Source organism: Trachurus japonicus, chromosome 13 (assembly GCF_045865225.1).
Source record: "Trachurus japonicus isolate A0001 chromosome 13, Traja_1.0".
Lineage (NCBI taxonomy): Eukaryota > Metazoa > Chordata > Actinopteri > Carangiformes > Carangidae > Trachurus > Trachurus japonicus.
The window spans coordinates 35322990-35348007 of record NC_140919.1 but is presented as its reverse complement, the minus strand read 5'-3'; the positions used below and the strand labels follow the sequence as shown (position 1 = coordinate 35348007).

The 25018-nt window shown below is 41.2% G+C and overlaps 1 protein-coding gene across 7 annotated transcripts in view; it reads left to right on the top strand.

Moving 5' to 3' along the window:
• igsf9ba (immunoglobulin superfamily, member 9Ba) overlaps positions 1-24394 on the top strand; it is a 74507-nt gene extending 50113 nt beyond the window's left edge. For 2 of the 7 annotated variants that reach the window (XR_015037495.1, XR_015037496.1), the window contains exons 8-21: positions 538-680; positions 1405-1545; positions 1641-1760; positions 1908-2058; positions 3874-3997; positions 5491-5666; positions 9832-10058; positions 10599-10683; positions 10798-10959; positions 11728-11773; positions 13442-15067; positions 16533-16578; positions 19339-19469; positions 19574-24394. Coding sequence is in view for 4 of the 7 variants with exons in the window: in XM_085796208.1 (XP_085652334.1) it covers positions 538-680; positions 1405-1545; positions 1641-1760; positions 1908-2058; positions 3874-3997; positions 5491-5666; positions 9832-10058; positions 10599-10683; positions 10798-10959; positions 11728-11773; positions 12624-12710; positions 13442-15067; positions 19339-19469; positions 19574-19782 (3428 nt within the window). In the remaining 3 variants the exon portion in view is untranslated. Of the gene's footprint in view, positions 1-537; positions 681-1404; positions 1546-1640; positions 1761-1907; positions 2059-3873; positions 3998-5490; positions 5667-9831; positions 10059-10598; positions 10684-10797; positions 10960-11727; positions 11774-12623; positions 12711-13441; positions 15068-16532; positions 16579-19338; positions 19470-19573 lie in introns of all 7 variants that reach the window. The other 5 variants (XM_085796208.1, XM_085796209.1, XM_085796210.1 and 2 more) reach the window with 3 other exon arrangements.
• The last annotated feature ends 624 nt before the right edge of the window (positions 24395-25018 follow it).

The following is a 25018-nucleotide window of genomic DNA, read 5'->3' as shown; positions in this document are numbered from 1 at the left end:
ATGATTTAACTATGCATCACTTTGGACCCCTCTTGCTATACATAATTACATCAAAATGACCCACAAATATATAAAGTAGACTTAGACTTTTTATTATCATTATTAGACCTATTAGTTAGGCTACTATATGAAGGGAGGCTGCTTGAGCCTTACACCGCTGACCAGCATGTGGTTTTCAGCCTTTTAACATCAGGTAAAAGCTTATGTTAAAAGGCTGAAAAGGCTGGACAAAAAAAGATGATTTTGTCCAAATAGCTCATAGTCATCCAGAGGTCCCAGCTCCTCTGGCCTATCACGGCTTGTTTCTATATGAATGTCAAGTCCTGACAGGTTGCAACACCTCTGGGGGTCCTACATTTTGAGTGAAAAAAAGTGGACACAATGTACCAAAACTGTGTCTGAGGATTTTTGAGTCGCTGCTCTGCTGTAAAATGTCCTTACACATTAGATGCAGTGGACATCAAGCATTTGCTTCAGACTTTATTGATTATACAGTATATTCAACATGAGAAACATCTAACATACCTTTACATCCAGACCCTGCCCGAGTGATCAACATGCCCTCGATCATCTACGTCCCCCGGAAACTGCCAGGCATCATCCGCTGCCCGGTGGACGCCAACCCACCTGTGACATCTGTGAAGTGGGAGAAAGACGGCTATCCTCTCCGAGTGGAGAAGGTCGGTCTGCCTCTGCATGTTGTTTACCTCCCATATTAAAACATCAGTTTTTTCATGTTTAGATTTGCTTCCCTGCAGTTCTCTATGTCTCAGTGGAAACTGTTTGAAAATTGGCCACAATTTCACTTTCAGTGTGATTAGGCTGTGATTTATTTGGTGCAGCTGAACATAACATCATGAACTCTATACGTTTTATAGCTTCAGTTTATCAAAATAAATCACAATTTGGACATACCACTACCTCTAGTCTTGCTGAAATCCTTACTACTTCCCAGACCCAATTTAAAACAAATTACGTATTTAATTAATTGGACTATGAACATTCAGTGTTTGAGGATGTATTACATTATTGGACTTATAGATTTTGAAGTTACAAACACAATGTTTTTAAAGTTTCATTTGAACCACTATACACGCAATACATTTCTGTATTTAGGTGACATTTTTATAATAGAAGCAGTTCATCACTGGTACACTGGGTGATAAAAGCTTAACAGAAAACCTTTTCTATTTTTGTGTCCTTTGCAAAAATAGTAGTTTGCAGCAACTAATACCCCAAACCCACTGATTCTGCACCATGTCAACATTCACTTATCATTCTTTTGATTTTAGTGGAAATTTGTTTGTTTTCTTGTGCATGTCAAAGTGTTTAGATCATGCCTTGACATTTCAGGGACCCTGAGATCAAGCGTATTACTGTAGATGCCCTCTTGTTGTCTTGTAGTACCCCGGTTGGAGCCTGATGCCAGACGGAAGTATCCGGGTGGCGGAGGCCACAGAAGACTCCCTGGGCACCTACACCTGTGTGCCTTTCAACGCCCTGGGTACCATGGGCATGTCCCCCCCTGCCACTTTGGTGCTAAAGGTACTTCACAGCTCATGTTTGCTCGTGTCTGATGTTCAGTTGCTACATGTTTTAGCACAGGTCTCCATGATGTGTGTTTGTGTGTGCTCATCAAGGATCCCCCTTACTTTAATGTGAGGCCTGGGGGGGAGTATCGTCAGGAGGCTGGGAGAGAGCTAGTAATCCCCTGTGCTGCTTCTGGAGACCCTGATATACCAAGCATCACCTGGAGAAAGGTGCAGTAGACAAACACACACCACAGCAAATATCCTGAAAGCAAATCACCTTGTGTCTGTGTTTCTGATTTTACCTGCCGTGTACTGAAACGTGTTTTGGCCCGACACTTCTTAACCATGTCACTGTGATTTTCGTGTCCATTGAAGGTGGGGAAGCCAAGCAGGAGTAAGCACAACATCCTACCCAGTGGCAGCTTACAGTTTCTGTCCCTCAGCAAGGAAGACCATGGAGAATGGGAGTGTGTAGCCACCAATGTGGTCACAAGCATCACTGCCAGCACGCGTATCCTAGTCATCGGTACAAAGAACCTGCACAGTGCTCTCAACTTCCTCAACCACTGACCTGTTTTAGCTATTCTGAGTTCATTGTGATCACACTCTGCTGTGTCTTTGACATGATTTGCATGAAGAAGAAATGACCCTTATCCCGCAAAGCCCATGCCTCTACCCAATTTCCCCTTGGGTATCATTAAAATTTCAGTTGATCTTATCTGTAATAGCTTTAGACAGTTAAATTAATGCCTGAATCTGTAGCTGCAGTGTGCTACCCAACCCTCTGCTAAAACCCTGTCACTTCAGCCTTTGTCTGTTCAGGCATTGGGCCAAGGACATTTTTTTTTATTCTCAAATTGATTGACTGAAGCACCAACAAAGGCATGCAGGGATATGAAGTTTAAACAGGGCTGTGAAGGTCCAGATGCACTGAGAATCCATTGTGAAGGGCAATACGACAAGGCCTGAACTGTAGAAAGACTCCTTTAATTCTGTTCATGCAAATTCTGAAGATCAGATTTTAATCATGGTGCCTTTAAGTACCCTTTACAACTGCAGAGTTCCTTCACACAGTTACAGATAGTAGCATTTACTATGGCCTTTGCTTGCTTAACTTTTTTTTACAGCAGTAATAGCAGCCATTTTGAGCAGATAAAAGCCTTTTAAAACCACCTCACCTCAGTATGGAGGTGTACTGCCTTATAATTATTATTATTATGGAAAATTATCATAATTATGTTGACTATACAATTGCATTAAAACAAAGACACAAACGTATTGTGCTATTACAGTACGCACATCAAACATTAGTAAACATTTATGCCAGCAACCGATTAGCTTAGGGAAAACGGTTATCTTTGATCTGTTGGTAGAAAAAAGAATCTACCTAGCAACACCTCTCAAGCTTATTTGTTTAATCTGTATAGAAATAGACGTGCAAAAAATCCAAGTTGTTGTTGTTAAATAATAAAACCACCTAGGAGTCTAGCTAAATTCAAATCAAGTATTCTGTGTCTGTGTTGAAAAAGATTAGCCTTATACTTTACTCAAAACATATTTCAAAACTTCTCTGCCTTTTCACCTCTTTTTTCATCAAGGCTGAGGACGCATTGCAATTATGAAAAGCATTAAATTACAAAGGCTGAGAGAGGTTCAGGAAACCATTCATAGTTTATAAGTATATAGTTTGTGTTAACTTTTCTCTAAGCTAGCCTCTATCTGCCATGGCCTTAGCTTCATACTTGACTTACAGATATGTAAGGGCACCAGTTTTTTCATTTAACTCTCTGCAAGAAAATGAATAACCAAATTTCCCAGATGTTGAATCGTAGTCCATTAAATGTGAGCAAGTCAGTGAGCCTGCCCCAGTAGCCTATTGCCCCAGTGCCTATGGAGTGGTTCTAGTGTGGCGCAGCTGTGTGGGCAGCCCTCAGCTGACAGGTGTCACAGGGCGGCGCAGACAGCTGTGCCCCTCAGTCCACGCTCAGGTCTCTCCTTTGGTGAGAAGTAGCTGGCTTCAGGCCGCTCTGCACAGCTGTTAGATGGGCGGCACGAGCAGAGCCGCAGACACCGCTGCTGATCTTGAACTTGACCTTACACCCGTCACCACCTCAGCCAGCATGACATTATCCACAGAGAGCAGATGCATGAAGCAAGCACAGCATTTTTGGGAATGAAAACAGCAACAAATGCTCATAATTTGTTTTATTTGACTTGAACCAAACCATTATGAATTGGAGTCTGACTTAGATTCACCAGTTATATGAATGAAGTGATAATACGGTATTCTTATCAACTAATTTATTCCCTTTTTTCGCCTCTGTCTCTATCAACCACTCAGGCACCAGCCCACACGCTCCTGGCAATATCCATGTAGTGCCCTCAACAACCTCTGCTAATGTGTCCTGGGAACCAGGTTATGATGGCGGCTTCGAACAGACCTTTTCTGTGTGGTACGGTCCAGTGTGAGTGCTCTTAGTCTCCTTCAAATCAATCATCAATCAGTCTGCAGATATGGGAACACTATCTGGAGGTTATCGGCCTAGTTTGATGTACATTAGGGGCAGTTTTTTTTCTTCTTCTTCTGCCTTCTTCATTGATGATGATAAAATATGAAATTCAATCAGTAGCTCACCGCAGAATTGTTTTGACAGCTTATTTCTCAGGGTATTTAGTAGATGCGCGTGTGCATAATTCATAGTGTGTATTGGGAAAGTAATGGAGTGTCGCGGCAGAAACATCCCACTAGGCATTGTGCATAAGACACGCCTTAGAACAGAGTTGTTGTTTTTTCACCTCTCCATGCATGTGAAACTGTCCATCATGGTAATATAGATGCACACATGTTGAAAAATGAAGAAAGTGACAGTGAATGTATTTCCACGGAGTTCTCATGAACAATAACATTTTGCATGGAGTTGAAACTACAAATTTGTGAGTCAGAGCCCTGTAATTACCGTAAGAGATAATTAATATGCTTAATAAATTTCACTTCACAACACATAATCGATGGGGCATTGTTATTGTTAACACAACTAAACAGCAGTGACACAATTAAATAACATTATTATTTAATAACAGATTAGCAGGTTTTATTGTTGCACCGCTAACTGACAGATGGCTTTGACTCAAGGAGGTAAAATGCACAAAATAAATGGGCTGATTAACATTTACTGCTACTGTACAGTTACAGTTTGCAACAAAAAAATATAAATATAAAAATGAATTTAAAATAGCAATTTTATTGCCATAGCGATTGCAGGTAAAACTGAGAGTGATCACTTCATCAACTTCCAGTTATTTCCAGCGAGTGGAAGTGTGGAGAATAACAAGAGAGCTACACATGTTATATTTATATAACCAAACATTCAGTTCATAGTGAATGATAAATACATTTTCTGATTATAAATGAATGAATAATAAATATACATACACTGGAGTTAAAATTGACTCACAATTTTGTTCATTTTTCTCCATAAATTATGAAGGAAGCAGACCTGAAAAATAAAGTGTTAATTTTGATGAACTATTACTTAACTACTACATAATTTACATTTTTTTCTTAAAAACTGAGATAACTCTTTCTCCATTTCCACCCTAGTTTATATGAAATATTTATTTATGAAACCTTTTTTGGAAACATCCTAATAATTAAAATCATCTGAACAGCATTGATTTTTGAGAAATTATGAGAAAGTTCCCAGGAAATTAGCTACAAAAAAGGGAGATTAGGCTGGTGCAAGACCGTGACGTGCTTCAAAGACGAGTGAAAAAACAAAAGAAGAGAAATCTATTTGGTGCTTGAATGTAAAATTAACTGCACATTTTCAGCACCCACTCTCTGAACACTGTCTCGTGACTAATTGCAGTAAGAACATTATTCACTGTTATGTGGTTTTACCCTTTTATCGTGGTGTAAATAATCCTCAGTTTTTCTGTCTTTCACTTCTGTTCTCAGGTCAAAGAGAATAGACTTCGGTCCTCATGACTGGCATTCGATGCCAGTCTCTGGTGCTCAGATCTGGTTGGTGGTGCCTGGGCTGGAGCCTGGGACAGAGTACCAGTTCAGTGTGTTGGCACAAAACAAACTGGGCACGGGCCCATTCAGTGAAGTTGTGACAGTCAACACTGCAGGTGGGTGCAGTTAATCAAAGATTTTTCCAACCATGTCTGCTGCTTCTTGACTTCAGAATCAACCCACTGAGCTGCACTGAGACTATGTCTAATTTTAGAATATCATCAGACACGGTGTGGAAGATACTGCCCTCTAGTGATGTTTAAATTAATGTATACAATGGTGAAATTTCCATTGGGGATGGCAGGGGACATTTTCCCTTCACTTCCAATCCTATTCCCATTCACTTTTATTGTTTCAGGTTGATTATGTCGCTAAAATCTCTTTACACAGTGAATATCTGACTGTCCAGCGGCCAAAACACAGATGAGAGAAGATATGACTTACAGTATGATAAAAATGTTCATCTCGGTCGGCTTCAATTACTGCCGTGCGCTCAGAGCAATAACCTTAAAGACTGGCAGCAAGTGGAGCGGCAACCATTTTAATGTCTTTTTCATGCCCTGGGTTTCACCTCTCAGGCTTCATACAGACTGTACCACCTTATCCATAGTGGTTGTTGTTGCTGGATGGAGGCAGATGACATGCACATACTGTCCAGGGCAGAAAACACACCTCTACCTCTTCACCACCTCTGAATTATAAAAAATATATACATTTTATCTGTAAAGGAAATGGAACATTTTAGAGGGGATTGATTTGATTGATTTGAGTGTTAGTGCATGATCAGCAGAGCAGTTTTGGAAAGCACCATAACCATTTTTATTGTATTCTCTCACCCTCAAAAAAATACATATTGTAAATATATTTAAAATCTATACCATTGAAGGTATGTTAAAGTACTACTGCATAAGAAAGTCAAATGTTTGGATCAGATTCATACTTTAGCATCATCACTTAAATCCCCCCCACCTCCACAAAGCTCTTTTTAAAATCTGCATATAGATCAAAGCCTTTCCAGCTTCTTGTTAAGCCCATGTGTGGTGTCCTGTCAAGACTTAAAAAGAACAAATCATTAAAGATGCTAATTTTCTGTTTTGTGCCCAATTCACGCAGGCATCTTAAAGTGAAGAAGTTCCCAAAATGAGTCAGGAAAGCATTAAAATGTATTGAAATTTAAAGCTGATTATATTTGTTACATAGCTCTGAGGATACTCTTTATTGCACCAAGCAGCAATGCAACAGATTGTCACTGCAAACATCTTTGAATTCTTCTAGCAGGGAGAGCACAGGTGTAACTAATGACATTTAGGTGTACCAATGAACCAGCTCACACACAATACCAGAGGCTTTTATTAATGTTATTAGTTCCACCTGTGTTTGACAAGGCAACAAGTTTGTGAGAAAGATCCATTAAAAATAGCTTTCCATTCAACTGAGCTGAATGTAGCTGTACGTTTTAGTATGATGTGTGTTTTTGATGTTAAAAGGAAAAAGAAAAGTTTTATGCATCTTCTTGTGTGTTTTAATTCAGCTCATGTTTCAAGGGCATGCTGCCAGGTCAGTCTTTGTATGCCCGCTGCCTGAACGGAAACTGAATTATAGGTGTGTGGTATTTAAAGTCAATGTCTCAGCAAAAAGAAAGGCATGAAAGGAGAAGAGCGCATGACTAGATTTCCCACCGTGCCAGCGGAAAGGACAAAGAAGTGGAGGTTTTGAATAAAGGAATGCATAGAAGAAAACTTGGCACACCCAAAGTCTCTGTGTGTACGAAACAAAGAAAAAGAAAATTGTACTGAGACCTAAAGGAAAACCATGTAGTCGTAACTTACAACTTCCACACAGTTCTTTAAATACGGACACCAGTGCATTAAAGCAGAAGTAAGCGATCCGGTCGTTTTGGCTAATGCTGCGTTCCAGGCAGGCTTTTGAAACCGTAAATTACAGCTTCAAGTCACGACTTACGACTTTGTAGCGTTCCAGGCAACCCACTCGTGTTTTTCCGACCTGTTTTACCTGTGAAAGTCACTATAACGGCCACTCGTAACTTCCGACCGGTGAACTCGTACCAGATCAAACTGGTACTGTACGACTTCACAGGTCGGAAGAACACGAGTTGCCTTGAACGCACCATAACGTCCTCGTCCCTACGTCACCACATTCAGGCGCATCCCTTGGCTGCACACACAGCCCTGCATGCCGTTCTCTCTCCTCATTGGATAAAACTTGTAGGATACGAGAAAAGTTTTCTCCTCGGCTCAGAGCAGAGCAGAGTGACTGACAGACCCGTGTTACGGTCCAAACACTCTAAGTGATTGCTGTCGGGAGATATAACTATTTAAGACTTATATTAACACAAAAATATCGCTTACTTCTGCTGTTTGTTTACCCATGGAAAACCTAGTTGTGAAGGCCTTAGACATGAAAACAGTTAGTTTGAACCCAGGCAGCAGGCGTTGAGAAGGCACCACAAATTCATGTTTAAGTCATGTGTATTACTTTCCAAACAAGAGAGAAAGAGAAGTGAGTGAAAAATCATACACAGCGAATATAGTAGTGGAGAAATAAATACTGGTTAAAGGATCAATCATTCCCTTTTTTCCAGGTTAAGCAAATTTAAACAACCATGTCAGTTTTTAATCATCCAAACACAAGAATATTGGAACTTAAGTCTGTGCATGTAACAAAAACTTACAGTAATTTTAGCATTGATTTGTCTTTATTTATTCATCAAACCATATTTTAAACAAACTAAAACAATACAATTTTACTTTTATTAAAGTTAAACTCTGATTAAAGATCCTGAAGAGATGATTTCCTCCACATAAACACATACAGTATTGATTCTGTCATCTGCCATTGTGATGAGAGGATTCCACCGTCAGATCATAATCTCTCAGACTTGATGACAGTAACTTTCTGACAATACTGGTCTTGTTTTATGTCGTGTAAACCCTCATTCCCCTGTAAACAATGTGTTGTGAAGTTTCCCTCCCTCCAACAAAGGCTAAATGGAGCTTGCAAAGTTCTGACCTAGTTCACACGCTCAGACAGCAGCCAGTAGATGGACGGCCATGGAGAATCAGGGTTCTGCTGCATATTACATTGTCCCATCGTCTCATTTTTGTGAATTTGTCAGAAATTGAACATCAGTTATCAAACCCCAGCTCACAGCTGTCACTCAAGGTCTTATTTACTAAAAACACTTGTGCTTCTATTATGAAACAGAACATAAGTGATTGCGATTAATTTGATATAATGGGAAATAGATTTTAGACAAATAAAATATCACAGGGTGTCTTGTGACCCAGGATTAGTCCAGCTCATGTGTAATTGATGTGTCATTGTTCAGCATTTCCTGCTCTTTCATAACAAATGGACTGTGTAGTGTTTTTTTATTGTGATGTGGTATCGTACCACTGACAGGATGTTTCCCACTCATAACAAGGCACTGAGGAGTCTGCCATTGTATGCATTTTGCCTAGAATTTTTGATTTGATCATTTCAGACATTAAAATTTGCTTCTGTGTAAAACTGTATAAAACTATATAAAAGTCAGATAAGTGGTTTACTCACTGGTCGCAGATACATTTAAAGTTTTTTTTTTTTTAATAATTCACAGTATTTGTCAACATTTATAACCTCAGTTTTATATTCTTACAGCTGTGTGTTACCATTGTTGTTCTTTACCTTTTAGTCTTTGTTTAGCCTGTGTGACACTGCTGAGGATTCAGTCTGAGGTCAGGTGCAGCACTAGTGAGGTTAAATATTCAAAGAGCTCAACCACTTTCTCAAGGCGTCTGACATATTTCAAGCTGAGTGACTCAATCCATTTTTTATGTGATACTTACGGTATGCAGTGTACACTGTATTGTTTTTTTATGAGACAAAAAAGAAATAGCAGATGATCCTGTCTTCCACCGAGGCCTGTGTGTAAATGTTTTAGTCACAATAGTAAAAGACTCTAACGAAGGTCTGTCAGATCACCACTTCGGTCCAGACAACAACGACGATGGATTGCCATGACACCGAGTGACCTCTGTCTTTCACTTGGTGTTTTTAAGCAAGTTGACTTGGTTTATAGTGTAATGTCTTGACACCTATCAGATGGATTTCCATAGAATTGTATAGAAAATATTAATTGCGCCCAGAAGATTGAACTGAGAAGCAGGTCAGAATTAACATTTGTGCCCCAAACCCTGTGAAATCTCCTAAAAATGTACTTGACGGATTGGCACAGCAGTTGGACCCAGATATTCATGGTGTCCCATTTCTGGTCCACAGGCTCTCCTCTGGGTACCCCAGAACCACTGGTGCTTCTTACTCCACCGCGGTGCCTCACAGCCAATCGCACGCAGCATGGTGTCCTTCTCACATGGCTCCCTCCAGCCAACCACTCCTCACCCATCGACCGATACATCATGGAGTTCCGCCTCGGGGAGAGGTGGGAGGTTCTGGATGACATGATCCCGTCCACTGAGACTGAGCTCGTAGCCAGAGACCTCGTTCAGGTCAGTTACAGCCAGGCAAACATGAGTCTGTGGGAGTTTTTCTGACTTCATGCTTTCGTTTTGGTGAATGTAAGTGTCACAGTGGATAAGTTAGAGGATTAACTGACTGGAAATTGACAGAATCCTTTTTGTCAACAATCTCATGGTGCCAAACATAACTGGAAATAACATTATTATCAGTAATCTATCTGTATGCCATCCATGATGTTATCACTACAGTATGGAATAAGTTTAATAGGACTGATCCATAGACTGATATCAACAATTTCTTATTTTTAACTCGTATGCATTTCAGTGCATTTTAACAGCCACTCAGTTGTAGACTACAGCTGGTTCAACATCACAAACTGGGACAATTCTATAGATATGTACTGTATAAAGTCTTTTATAGAATTATATGTGCCATTATAATGAATTAACCAATTTTAAAACCCAGTCACACAGTGCTCTGAAAATTCAGTGCCATGTGCTTGGGCATGATCTACTAAGCTGTGTGTGTGGGGCATAAGAAAAGTGTGTTTTGGTGTGTCTCTGTCACAGGAGTCCTGGTACGAGTTTCGAGTGATGGCTGTCATGGATGACCTGATCAGTGAGAGCAGTAATGTCGTGGGAGTATCCAGCACAGGTCGGTTCATCGGTTGTGAACTGTTGCAGGCGACGCACACAGACATGAATCTGTATTCTGAGGAGCAGAGTTGTGAGTTGTGTTTTTGCAACCTGTCCGTATTACCTCCTCCAGATCCCTTCCCTCCTGCTGAGTTGCCTGACGAGGGGCTGGCGCGGCCGGTGGTGGCGGGCGTCGTGGCGACTATCTGTTTCCTGGCAGCGGCAGTACTGTTCAGCACTCTAGCAGCTTGCTTTGTCAATAAGCAACACCGTCGCAAACTCAAGCGTAAACCAGGTCGGTCTCCCTCTCCTCTCAATCCACACTGTGTTAAACATGGTGCTGTCCACGTCCCACCATGGATGGATTAGAGAACAGGCACAGGTTCCTGAGGTCCAGAGCTCGAGCCTCTCGTCTGAAGCAACTGTTAATATTTCAATCGAAAGACTACAAAGAGAAGCAAACTGGGTAGAAAGTGAGGCAACTTGTGTACAAAGAGACTCATAATGACCTCAATAAGGTGCAAAATGACTACAGATAGTGACTAAATGACCACAAAAGACCTACAAAGACACACATGTAAAAGATTTTAAAAAGTGACCACACAGACAAAAACAAACCACAGGTTCACACAAAATGAGTAAAAGAGTCACAAATCGTCGACAGAGGCTATAGTCCTCGCTACAGCCTGCCCTGGTTTGAATCCCCCAGTGGCCCTTTGCTGCATGTAATATCCCCTCTCTGTTTCCCCATTTCTTGTCTCTGTTTGACCATCCTATCAATCAAATGCATAAAAGCCCCAAAAAATGCTTAAAAAAAACAAAAAAAACACAAAACGACCATAGTCAGAAATAAAAGTAGCAAAAAGAAGAAAATAAAACTCCTGTAAAGAGACACAAAATGAGACACAGCACAACTGCAAACGACCCCACGTAGTCTGAATGAGAGGCTCGTTCAATGTCTTTGCTCAGGAGCCCGTTGTCTCTTAATCCGTCCATGTGTTGGACTTGTTCTCATCGTAGCAGCAGGAAGAAATGCTAAATTCAAATATTTTTCTCTTCTCAGATCCTCCGTTGTCGGTGACACACTTCAGGAAAAGCATTGAGTCACCGTAAGTAAAGCCAATGCCAGAGCCCCTGCAGTCTACCAGAGGTGGCAACTACTGTGCATCTTCTTCAGCAGCACCTCTCATGAAATGTCACTTCCCATGCATACAGTCACAGGACATACATTTTATCAATGAATAACAGGTAAAACCTTCAAAACAGCTACGGGAAATACTGTTATGACTTGTTTCTGAAGCTGCTTGATACAAACAGCATGGATCCTCCTGTAATACGGCAAGAGTTGGTGTAATTGTGCAAAATGTACGAGCATACAGAAGAAGAGGCAGTATAAAAAAAAAAGACATTGATTATATGCTCAAGTTTTTTGGAGGGTGTGGAAGAACATGTACAGTAGCAACCTCTAGCGGATCATGGGCAGATTAAGGAGACTTCAAAGCAGCCAAGTCAGCATTTTAAACACATTACCCAGAGTGCCCAAGCTGCAGTATGCGTATTGATTTTTGACCCATCTGTATTCTTTAACCTCAAACGCTGTCTGCTTTTCTGCATGATTCTCAGTGGTTAATAATGCTGTTTTTTGTTTAGCCGCACATTTAATGTACAGTACCAGCTACATGTGTGTACCTGTCTGTCCGTCTGTAAAACCTGTGTACATGTATGACTGCATTTCAATCTCAAAAGAAGCTCATTTGTGACAATAACGTGTGTAAATCCCATTCCAGAGAAAATGTGTGTTTGCCTGAGACTTTTAAAGGGGAAATCATTAGTATCAGATGCCTTTGCCTATTTTGTTATGAAATAGTCCAGGCAGGTCAGGGAGTTCACACTCAGTCCTTCCTGCAAGTGGCATAGATAAAGATGAACCAGGCCCATGTCGTTTGTCTCCCATCGCAGGCCTCCTCTCACCCCCTTGCCAGGGGTAGAGCCCTGCTGGGACGAGCCTGCCAGGAGCAGTTTCTTGCCCCCGCCCGCCAGCCCCCTGTGAGTGCCTGCCTGCACCAAAATACAGAGTGTGCTGCACTGCACTGGCTTGGCTGCATGGTTAATGCATTGCATAGAAATGATCAACTTACAATGACTATCTGTTCTAGCGAAGCCCACCGCTGGTCTTATTATTGCATGCACAGACTTTCACGCACCATACAGGAGTTGGATTGCATTAGCTCAGCTGCATGTACAGTACAGTAGGATACTGTGTATACCGGTATGCACTCTTTATGTCTACGTGATGCATTCAGTGACCTAGTAAACGTCGACTGTGCTGCTCCTGGTGTGGGCAAATGAGGCCTGGTTAGATGTCATCTGCTTCCCTCACATAACCATTTGGTGCAGCATATGGAAATTGGTCTCACGTCTGCTCAAGAAGATGTAGATTCAATAGATAAGTGATCCGGTTGTCATGGTTGCGTCGTTGGTTCTCCTCTCATCTCATCATTCTAGTTTGGCTCATTAGCTGCTGTTCTATTAGGATGCTGCCGCCGCCATACACTGGTCATTATCATAACGCCTTTCATCATGGCTGTCTCCACATAGTGCTTTGGCTTTGTATTGTCTCATCTGTTCAGTTTAAGAATAAACCTTCAATCATGTCTATTAATTTACAGCATCATGATTTTTCTCTTTAAAAAAAAAACAAAAAACATTTCTATTTGGGTGTCTTTTAGTGTATGTTAAATAAAGCCAGTGTCTTTTTTCTGCATTTTAATTATCAGGTTGTCATCGGGGAAGATAAGTCCAGAGAGCTCTCCTCCATCTCGGCCACGCTCTCTCTCTTCGGAGGGTTCCCACGGTCCAGGCCTGTACGTCAGGAAGCTGCCCAGCCCTCAGAGAGAGAAAGACAAGGAGCTCTCCTTCTACAAAAAAACCAAGCGTGCCATAGCCAGCAAGAAATACAGTGTGTCCAAGCATGAAGCAGAGGTCACCACGCCTATCGAGCTGATAAGCCGCGGCCCCGACGGCCGCTTCGTCATGGAGACCAGCCCACCGCCCCGCCGCATCCATGGCTTCCCCTTCGCAGAGGAGTCCGACATGTACCCTGAGTTCCGGCAGTCTGACGAGGAGAATGATTTTGACCCCGGGCCTCTGCCGCCCATCATGCCCACGCTGCGGCCCCAGCTCTCCCCAACGTCCTCCAGCCTGGAGTCAACGCAGCCCCCCACCTACAGCCCCCGCCTACACAGGCCCATGGAAGGTATGAGCTTTGCAGAGGGCAGTGCACTTCACGCCTCAGGGCAGGCCCCGGCCTCCCGCTACAGGGGCTTTCCCCAGGGCCCGTTCTATGGGTATCTAGGCAGCCGCGGTGAATCAGGGATTCCACCACCATTCTACATGCCCGACATCAGCCCGCGTAGCTCCGCTCTGTCCTCCCCCCCAGGCACCGCCGAGGGGCCCTTTGGTTACCCCTCCATCCCCGAGGAGAGTGGAGAGATGGAGCTCCATCAGTACACTGCCTCTGGCCATTCTCTGTCTCACACACACAGCCCTCCTCCTCGCTCTCCTGAAAGCTGGCAGCCTCATGAGCTACCCTTCCTGGGTCTAGAGGGTCCACGGTTCATATACCCACCTCACCATCCTTTACACCATCCCCAGGACCTCCCTGACCCACCCCCATATCCTCCTCACTCCCTCCCCCCCAGTCGCCTGCACCTCCCTTCCCTGAAGGATCCAACCAGCCCTGGACTCCTGCAGCTGGAGGTCCCTGTGGCTCCCCCAGGCAGAGACCGGCCCATGGGGCCTCCGGTCAGGCGCTTAGCTATGCAACAGGCCCAAAGTCTCGGCCAGCTCAGACACACGGCCCACGGTGTGGGCGTACCAGTGTTGCCTTACCCTGACCCGGCAGCCCGTGCAGGGAGCCCAAGCACAGCCCCCAGTAGTAGTCCTCAGTCCTGGCTCAGCCCGAGGGCGGGGCGCCGGGCAGACCCCAGCCTCCCCCCGCTAGTCCTCCAGCCCTCCCGCCTCTCTCCGCTCTCCCAGAGCCCCCTTAGCACCCAGCCAGGTTCTCCAGATATTCTAGTGCGCCCCCCTCCGCGCCCCAGCATCCTCCGCACCTCTCGGTCTCTGGAGATGCCTGAGATCACCCTGCAGCCCTCGGCCACTGTCAGTTTCTCCCGGAGGTCCTCCCTGACAGCCTCTCCCACTCAGAGCCAGGGCGCCATGCAACCCAGCCCCAGTTACCACGCCCACATGTCCTATGCCTCCACTGCAGCCAGTTACCCCTCCCAGTCCCCCTCTCCCCCTCCGGAGTGCAGGGATGTTTTCGGGCAGAGGCCATCCCAGAGAAGGACAGAGGAGGAGATGCTACCCTCAGAGCCCTCCCAGCTCCAGATATCAGCCTCAGGGTAGGTGATCCATTCCAGTAGAGAATAGTCACATATTTATTTAAAGAGGAGACTTGTTGCCTCGTCTGCAGCTCTCTAGTCCAAATTTCCTGAGTATTTGACCACAGTTTGACTTTGATGTTTCCATTAAGGGCATAATTAAGATGCATATTGTACTTAAATATGCAGAAGGCATGTAATTGCATTTAGCACACATTGTAAGTTAATAAAAATGACAGTTCTTCAAACTGACAATTGAATAGCATGTGAAAGCTCAATTTGATATTAGGATCATGTATATTTGTCTTTCTTATTTGATAGTTCATATTTAATCTCCTAAAATATTGATCTTGATACTGATAAAATGAAACCCGTTTTAAAAGTAATGACTGGAGGAAGATTTGGATGAAACACTAGAGCTACACAAGCCCTCAACTCTACTGTTTTTAAAACTGTAACATTTTTTCTGTCCCCCATTTTGAACAGTGAAACTCTGAAGTATCTTCCACAGACTGATAGAAATTCAATTGGATCAAATCAAAATGTGTGTGAGGCACTTGCACAAATTATTGTCATACTTAACTTTTTAGTGTACATTAAATTAACATTTACATTTTTACATTCCTACTGTTACATAACGTGCTACCACTTTCTGATGATTCACCCTTTATAAATGACTATTAATGTATTAAATGTGAGTTTACTGAGAGTTTTCATTAATAGCACCCAACAGATCTATAAACCAGTAGTTGACTATTTAATAACGTTTATTAAAGCCAATACAGCTTATGATGCTGAATTTCAAGTTTCAGTAAAAACTAGAAAGGCATCTGTATAATTACAGTATTGATATAGTATTGATAATAGTTCTCATGAAAATCCAGGGCTGTAATTGTAAATAATAATACATGTTTGCCTAGATAATCTGTAGACGTTTTCCAGAAGGTCAGATCGGAAAGGTTCTCTTAAAGAAATTAATAAAGGAGTCACTATATGAGAAGGATAAAAAACACAACCTGGCAAGTTATTTAATTAATCAGATGAATTACAAGTTTTAAGCACTTTATAAAAGGTGCCTTATGAGAAAGTGGTCACCAAAAGGACAAAAAACTCTCCGACACTGCAGTAAGTTCCTCACGAGGGAACACGACAATTAAAAATCACTAGAAGGGATTTTTCCTGATGCATCAGACATTTTGACAGATCAGTCTCCCTGTACGCAGAATTTTAGACAGAACACAGGAAAGCAAACATGAAGAAATAGCTGAGGCTCATATACTTTTGTGCCCCCGAGTATTTCTACACTGCACACATTCCTGCGCCCCCTCACACCCACCTCACAACCCTAGAAGCTACAGTGACACCGTAGCTACAGCCATGAGGCTTGCTCCTGCACTATCACTGGCCTTTAAGGGAAAGTAGCTTATAGGGCTGCTGCTTTATAGAGGGTAAGGGTCTTACCTGATTTGTTTTTGATTGATCTCAGCTATCTGGGCAGCGTTGTTGTGACCCGGTCCCCTACGCCGCAATAGGTAAGGGTCGGACCCATGTCTGAGAGGGGAGGGGTCAGCAGGGGGAGGGCTCTAATCACTCTCTCCTTTAAAGGGGAATCGCTTTGGGTTGTGCCTCTGTGCTGGATTCAAGTGAAGTACAACTAATGGTAATAATGACTGCAGGACACATTTGTCAATACTCTTCCAAGGCACAGTAAGCCTGCTATGCTGTGGCGTAGGCTGCAGTAATTAGGCTTGTGAGTCAAGCACGAGGAGCGGTTTTGGACTGTGGAGAAACATTTGATTTTGTCTTTTGATTGTTTGAATACAGACATCTTTCTCCCTGCACCAAAAAAAGAAAAAAAAAAGAGGCTTGAATCAATAGAGGACGCACATGAATGATAGACTGGAGTATTCCCCTTTAAAGTTTTGTTCCATGTGCAAAATGCCATGCATGCATTCTCTAAACTTCTCTCTATGACCAAACAAATAACAACAATTCTCAAACTAAATTCTTTGTTACATTTGTTGTCCTAAGTGCTTTCGTTTTTCTGTCATGTGACTGTTTTTAATGGCCATTTCCTCTTCCTGTCATGTGACTTGTTCTTTAACGGCCATTTCCTCTTCCTGCCATCTCCTCCCGTCAGCATGGTGAAGCCTCTGTACGCAGTGTTCATGTTTATGAAAGTGTGCTGTACAGTGTTTATGTCTATGGAAATGTACTATATTTTAACACACTGTGGCCTCTGCACACAGTTCATGTGATAATGGAAGTGTTCTCTATCTGTCCAGGACTGTTGCAATTCTCAGATGTGTCTCACCCTCTCTGCTAATGGCTCTCAATCTCTCTCTCCACAGTGACAAATGATGGACAGCATCTCTAAAGCTTTGTGTTCCTATGCCTTTTGAAACAATACATGTTTGGCACAACAACTTGGCTTAATAAGAGCATTAAGTCAGGTTTTGACGCTGTTTGTATTTAGTTCTTTGAAAGGCAAAGACATTGAACCTCATGAACCACATCAAACTGAAACGTTGAGTTTGTGAGGTTATTTGGATTTTATTTGACTTTATTTACTCATATTTCTATGAGAGATGGACAACAAAACCAGAGTATTCGGTATGAGGTGAAACTACTTCTAAAACATACTGCATACTATGAACGTGGAGTGATTAACTCAGTGTGATTCTTGTTTTGCTGATTAAACATTGATTATTTTTCATCCAACTTACTTTAGCATGTATCACTCATGAAATGAAAATAGTTCTTCGGGTTTGAGATTCCTGTTTATTTTCCGTTTGGAAACACATGTTGTGATCACACAGAGCAATCAGTCAGATAAATGCTCGTGCACCTTTTGCAGGGGTCAGCAACCTGTGATGTGATTGGTGTCGGTTTACAAAGATGAAGACAAGCCATGCCAGCAGCATTTGTTAGTACACCTTCAGTATATGAACTCATAAAGAGACACTATTTGAGGAGGTTGGACCTTGTATGAGTAGAGTTGTGGAGTTACTATTATTTTCACAAGAGCCCCTTTCTCAATGTTGTGATGTAAGCTAGTAAAATGGAAACTGGTGTTTACTGCAAAGCCCCGTCCCTGGCTTTTGCTGCTCTGTCGCAATATCTGTTTGATTCTCAGTATATCATTAATGTTCCTCGCAGTCCTGCAGACAGATGCAAGTCTGTAATTCTGAATATGATGGTGTCCTCACCCTGAAGCCCATCAAATAAAACCACTGCTCTGCCAATACACTCTGAAATGTTATAGCTGCCCTCTGTAGACTGATGTGTTGTAAAAGTGCTACATTGCTCTGTTGACACTGCCCCGTTTACTCACTCCACTTTGGCAGAGTTTACCAATGTTTTTACATAGAGAGTAATTTACACTTGAAACGCACATTGACACAAAGATTTGACATTAATCTTCTTTGTCACTTGCAGTTATGGGATTGATGTAATATATGGGACTGATGTAATTTATTAACAAAGTGATTGTAGTGTAGTATTTACTTTCTCACATTGAAATTGAAAACATCTTATGTGTCATAGTTTGCTGACTCCTGACAAACAAACAAAACAACAGTGAACTGGAGGATTTGAAAAGAAACTCTGCTCTTCATTGCAACGGGAACATTAATTTAAAGTTCCAGAAATTATTTTCATTTCATGAGTTTTATACAGCAAAGAGACTAAAATTGCCTGCATTTCTGAAGCAGTCACTTTTTAAAGACCCAAAACTGAATGAGCACAAAACTTCAAATTGAAATTTTTTGTTTGTTTTTTTGTTTTCTGTTGCTAAGATTACAGAATGTCCCTGATTTTAAATGACAATTTTGGCACCTGAAATTGTGTGAAAGTGATTTTGTATCACTAACAAATGCATTTAGGAATGATATGTAGTTTATCTGGCCATAATCTTTGTTATTCCTGGACTGGGTCTTTAATGTAATGATTGTTTGAGAACAAACTTATAGACAATAATTTCACCAAATCCACTGCCACCTTAAGTCAACTATTTATTCTTTCTTTCACTTTCTCTTTTCCTTTTCTTTCTTTCCCTCTTTCTTTCTTTGTGTCTAACTTTTGTCATCCATCACCGGAGATAGAAAGTGGAAATTCATCATCTTAGTGAAAGGGCTCTCAATAGCAGAACAAGAGCTCATCAAATCATATGATAGCACCTACTGGAAATAGCAATGAAAGTGCCATTCTGTCTTTCACTTTGAGACGGGGCCGAACAAGACTGTTGGATTAATGCCCAACGATGTGTGCTGTGCTGTCTCTCCACTTCTCAGGGAACCTCTAGGTGCGTCTAGTGATCCTGCCGGGTCTGAGAGCTTACCAGCACTGCTACACCACTGTATTACTAAAGCCAAGGGAGTGGCCGCCAACAACAATAACAACACAACCTCCGGACGGAGAACAGGTTAGTCCGATGATAAGAGAAAAGGAACACAAGGCTCATCTTTAAATAAATGTGTGGTTTGTCACTCCAGTGGTTCCCTCTGCTACTCCCCCCTCCCCTGCCAGGTGTGTCTCCCTCTCAGACCCAGCAGCAATCTCAGACACCCCAAGAGGGAGAGAATCTCAACTTCCACAGAAAGAGGAAAAGGCAAAACAAGAAGAACCCCTATCTCTATTTGACCTCCTTCCTGCACCGCAGGCAGTCTGAGGAGGACCAGACAGGCATCCTGGACAGTGCAGACTCTGAGGGCCCAAATTATGGGACTCTACGCTGACCCAAGCCATTGGACTCGACGAAACTGACCCTCCCCCTCATACATTAAAGAAAAAAAAACAAACAAAGAAAAAAAAAAAGAGAAAAAACCACACCTCAGCCCTCCTTGCTCCATCCCGGTCTCTGTATCAAGCTAATACGTTTCTTATAATCTCTAAAAGTTCATCTGTGTTTGGGGAGCAGGAAACATCAAGCTGAATACTCCGGGGTTGGAAAAATCTTATTTGAAGACAAGAACAATGGCTTTTCTGAGTTGTCACCACTACTTGTCTCTGAGGAATTTCACTTGAAAATGCTCTGAAAAAAATAATGTATATAAATAGTAAAACAAGGGAATTAAGCTTCCTCCTACAGTAATAAAAATGTGTTGGTTGAGTATGTGACAACACGTTAAAGATTTTTCACTCACTGGTCATTGAGGGGTCCATATCTTTAGGTTTTTCAGTGATACAGCGTACTGTTAAGCCTGGTGCGTCCTCGGACAGGGACATGAGTCTACCTTTCCTACAATACAAATAGTGTCAGTATTTAAACACAGGGTTCTTACCACAAAATATACCTCAGAGTAAACGCAGAATTGCTGTAATTCTTGTGGTATACTGTACGTGCTTGACCTTTTTACATATGAAATGTATGGACAAAAAGGTTTATATCACACACCATGCTCATTCAAATGGATAATATGGCCTAACTTGATCTAATTTAGATGCTTTTTATTATCAGTAATAGCAGGCATATTGTGTTTATTTTGATTTATGATCTAATGCCAACCATTAGGCGACAGTGTCTTAATTTCAGTGCGTGATGGCTCAGTGTGATGCACTCCTCATTACAGCACGGCATTAAGACAAAGATCATAGCCTTCATGAGAACTCTCAAAAATAATTTGGGACTTACACGCTCACAGAGGTTCGACTAGTAGGATTAGAAGAACAGGGTGATGAATTGTGAAGTGTACTGTAGTATGTTTTTCATTATTAAGGAATCATTTGTGAAATGTGGCACATCTCGCAGTGCCTTTTTTTTTGCCTTTTTTTTCTCTTGTTTTTTCTAACATAAACTGCCTTTTCCTTCGCCTTCTCATATTTGTCTCTTCGGGGTGAGTGAGGGACTCCGATGTTACATGTGTTTTTACTTTCTCTGCCAAGGACACATTAGAGAATATGCTACACAGGATGCATAATCCTTGTTTATGTGTTTGTTTGTTTATACTTTTTTTTTTTTTTTTTAAATGGGTACCTGCTTCAACTGTGTATATCCAAGTAATAGGACAATACCAGAATACCCGTAAAAATAAAAATACACAAGTTTAGATTTAAAAAAAAAAAAAGAAAGAAAGAAAGAAAAGGCAAATGAATCAATAAATACCATTTCAGTGGAAAAGTACATCGGTTTTCATGCAGGAAGAACAAACCAGAGCAGTAAGGATGTTAATGTTTAACAGCAGCTGTTAGAGGAGAATGTGATTGCTTCATAAAGCTGTTAACAAGCAATGAGAATTTTTCAAAGAATGGCCACCCTGACTGTTTATCTTTAACAACTATATATTACTTGCTAGCTACTTCTCTGTATGTTTGTTAATTTTTCAACACTAACCGATAATGAATGTATGTTTTGCTGTACAGGAAATGAATGTCCCGATGTCACAGTACATTGAATGACCCATTATGTTGTTAAAAATTGCAGCTGTGACTGGTGGGATGACCAGTTGGCACATTAAGTCCAAATTCTTTTACTTCTCTATGTGTCTCTCCCTGTATGCGACAATAACCGGTGGGCCCCACACCGGTGCTCAGCCAAGCTCCTTTTGCTCTGACGGCCACACAAGCAACCGTTTTCCTTGCATTGCTAAAGCTAGTTCAATCACTCGAAGACATATCAGATAGATTTCCATCTGCTACCAACCAATCAGAGGCTTTCCAACAAATATCCACATGAATGAATCGACTCATTGTCTGCTTACTGAAAACTCTTGACAAGTGAGAAAGTGATGATTGCCTGAAAGTGCGTATACTACTTAAACAAATTGGTTTCGTGTAAGATACGAGGAAAAAAAATCTATATTTGTTATGTACTGTACATGGTGTGTATTGTATTTGTAAAGATAAATCAAACCATGTTTTACAGGAACACGTTCTTGTATGAGGGTGTATGAAAAGACGGGAAGGATCCCAAGATAAAAGAAATTAGATTATATATAAAAGTATTTGCTTACAGTACGGCTTTAAGTGGATAATGTTTTTAAAACATATTAAGGTGCCTCATTTGTCATACTTTAGCAGACATTATTTTATCTGAGAAGAAAAGAAACCTTAATGTTAGTACTGTACAATGTATTATTGCCATAGCCCGCTGGCTGCACAAGTTGAGTAGTATTTTCTCTGATGTATAGTACGTGAATGCCCATTGGAAAAAGCTTTAGAAGCAGAAGTGTGTTGCCCTCTATAATATTTCTGGAACAAAGTAATACTGTATTTTGCCCGTTCATGAGCACACATGTAGACTCACTCCAGATCTCTTCGCCTTCAGGTGTCCAAAGCAAATAAACTGAAGGAAGCATTTTTCTAAGAGTCACAGACATGCTATAGTCATGTACACTACGTGCTGTGGAGGAAATTGTGTTTACATTAGTTTGATAAAAGAAAAGGTTTGTTAGGGCATAGTTGCTTTGAACATTACGACTTGGTGCTATGTTTAACTTTGTGGTGCTGTAGAATAGAGGTCTAAAGATTTTTTTTTTTTTCTTTTTCGTTTCCTGTTTCCACAAGCGACTCTTTTGGCCCTGTGTGGTTGAGCAAACTAGCTCCGGTAGACACTATAGGTCCTTATCATAACAGTATCATGGTGTGATGACAGTGATAGACAATAATGGAAAATAGTAGTATAACCACAAATAATAGAGACTTGTGACATTCAAATGAACTCAAGATGACCTGTTTTCTATAGTGTGTTTGCAATGTCTGTCTGTGCTTCCAAGGTACCCTCTCTAAAGTATATTTGTGATGATATTGAGAATATTAACCCAGCCTAAAAGGGGAAACATAACCTGATTTAGATTAGTAAACGCCACAGGACACATGGGAGAGAATCTGAGAGCATCGTCAGGTCTTGAGGGCATCTTTTCTACACACTTCCTCTAGGTCTACAATCTTTGGTTAGCAGCACTGTTTTTCAAGCACACTACTGCAGGGGCGTAACCGTCTCACATCATCCCACCACCCTTTTTGACGGAAGAATTCCTACTAGTACTGTACAGTATAGCCATGACTAGTCACCACAGACCACATTTGTATTTATTGCTGATTCTCCTGGTTGAAAGGTATTGGGAAAGGCTGATACAAAGCTCAACAGCTCTCCATGGGGTTTTACGAATGGATGTTGTCTTCCGGGCTTTTTTTGCATATTCAACAGAAACATGTACAGTGTTTAAGAGGGCTGCTTTGGACGTACTGTTAGCTACGTTTGTTTGTTTGTTTTTTTCTTTTGTTTGTTTTTTATTTCCAGTTTTTTTTTCCAATTTTTCTGCTTACAGCTTTTAGTGCATCACTAGGTGCTGGTAGGATGATACTTAGAATCAATTTGATTTTTTATTGTATTAATCTTGCATGTAGAGACAATACAAAAACGCCTATTTAGCAATCATTCATGGACATCCGAGCTGGTTGTTATTGGACGGAAAATAGAAATATGTAGTATTTTCTATATTCTCTGTTTTTTCATGTGTACCAGCACTGAGAAACTAGAATGTATTATTATCGTAGGCTACAATAAGCACTACATCGCTGACTGTTTTAGCTAATGCTCATACTCAAGCAAACCAAGTAGTGCTTAAAAGGAAGAAAATTTACAACATTTCATTTCATTTTCATCCACTGAACTCTGTGCTGTACATCACATGTTTACATTCTGTATTATATGTTGTTTATTCTGTTTTTTGTGCATAATGTTTCCATAACATCCTTCTTTAAGTTGAAACATGTATTCAACAATGTTCATATGTAAATATTTCAAAGCAAAAACATTTTTTTACTTTTCTCTGTTTTAAAATGATAACCTGATGTTTCTCTTTTTTGTCAGTTTTTTAAACTTGTCATTCTGTTCTCTCACTACATCAGGTAATACGCTTCACTTAACTTTTTGTGAGCAATTAACTCATACTGTATGGTGCTGTACCAAAGCCTTATGTATAATATTTGTATTACTTTCCTCTTGTTTTGCCACTGCTGTCCAGTGAATTCTGTATTGTCTGAGATCATGTCTTACTCACTCTTCATGTTCAACTGCCATGGATCTAGTTTCTTTATTGATTAAAAAGAGAAAAACCAGAACGAACTATGATGTAATAACACTTTGGCCTGTTACCAACTGGCCCAGATGTAGTGACAGTCGCCATCTCAAGCCTTTATAGGGAAAACGTACAGGCTCACTCCAGGTAGCTCATCATGACGTAGACATGGGCCTAGCACATGATCTATGCTCTATCTATGGCATGTCTGTGAGAATATGAAAGCAGTGTTGTATTCATGTCACCATATCATTTCAAATGCTTAGTCCCATACAAAATTTTCCTCTCAAATTTTTGTATTTTGATATAATAAAAAAAATCAAAAGAGGTTTTATTTTCCTTGTGGTTTTGTCTCTTGGAAAAAAAACTGATCCAGATCTGTGAGGAGGAAGATGTAGTTCATATGCTGGACACAGGGTGTAAGTATTGGGCAGAGTGCAGCAAATAGTAAAGCTACTTAATCAGGTCAAGTGTTGTATTTCCTTTTACCCAAGACACAGGAAGTAGAGGTTAAAGGTTACAGGTTTCAAATTCATTTCTTCCTCAGAAAAAAAAATCACATAAAACAATTGACAAATGCAATTTAATGTAGAAGAAAACATTTTCATGGACGATCAAAGGCTGTTTAAGGCTGTTTGCAAATGCATGACTGTCGTTCAATGATTAATATTTTGACCCTGGCTTTGCTGTCTCCACCCAGACTTTGAAGGCTGAATTGTGTGTCAGCGGAGCCTGAACAAGGAAAACAAATAGCCTGAAAGAAGATGAGGTCTGTCAGAATGACCTTTGTGCTTTTGTTCAAATTCCCTCTGGCAAACTGGGAAACAAACAAAACGAGCAGCCATCTGCATACACCTAGGGAAAATGTAAAGTGCAGTTAAGCCACTAGTCAAACACCCTCTTAACCATGTCAGGTTGTCTTAATTCAACAGGAGATTAGAGGTTTGATTTT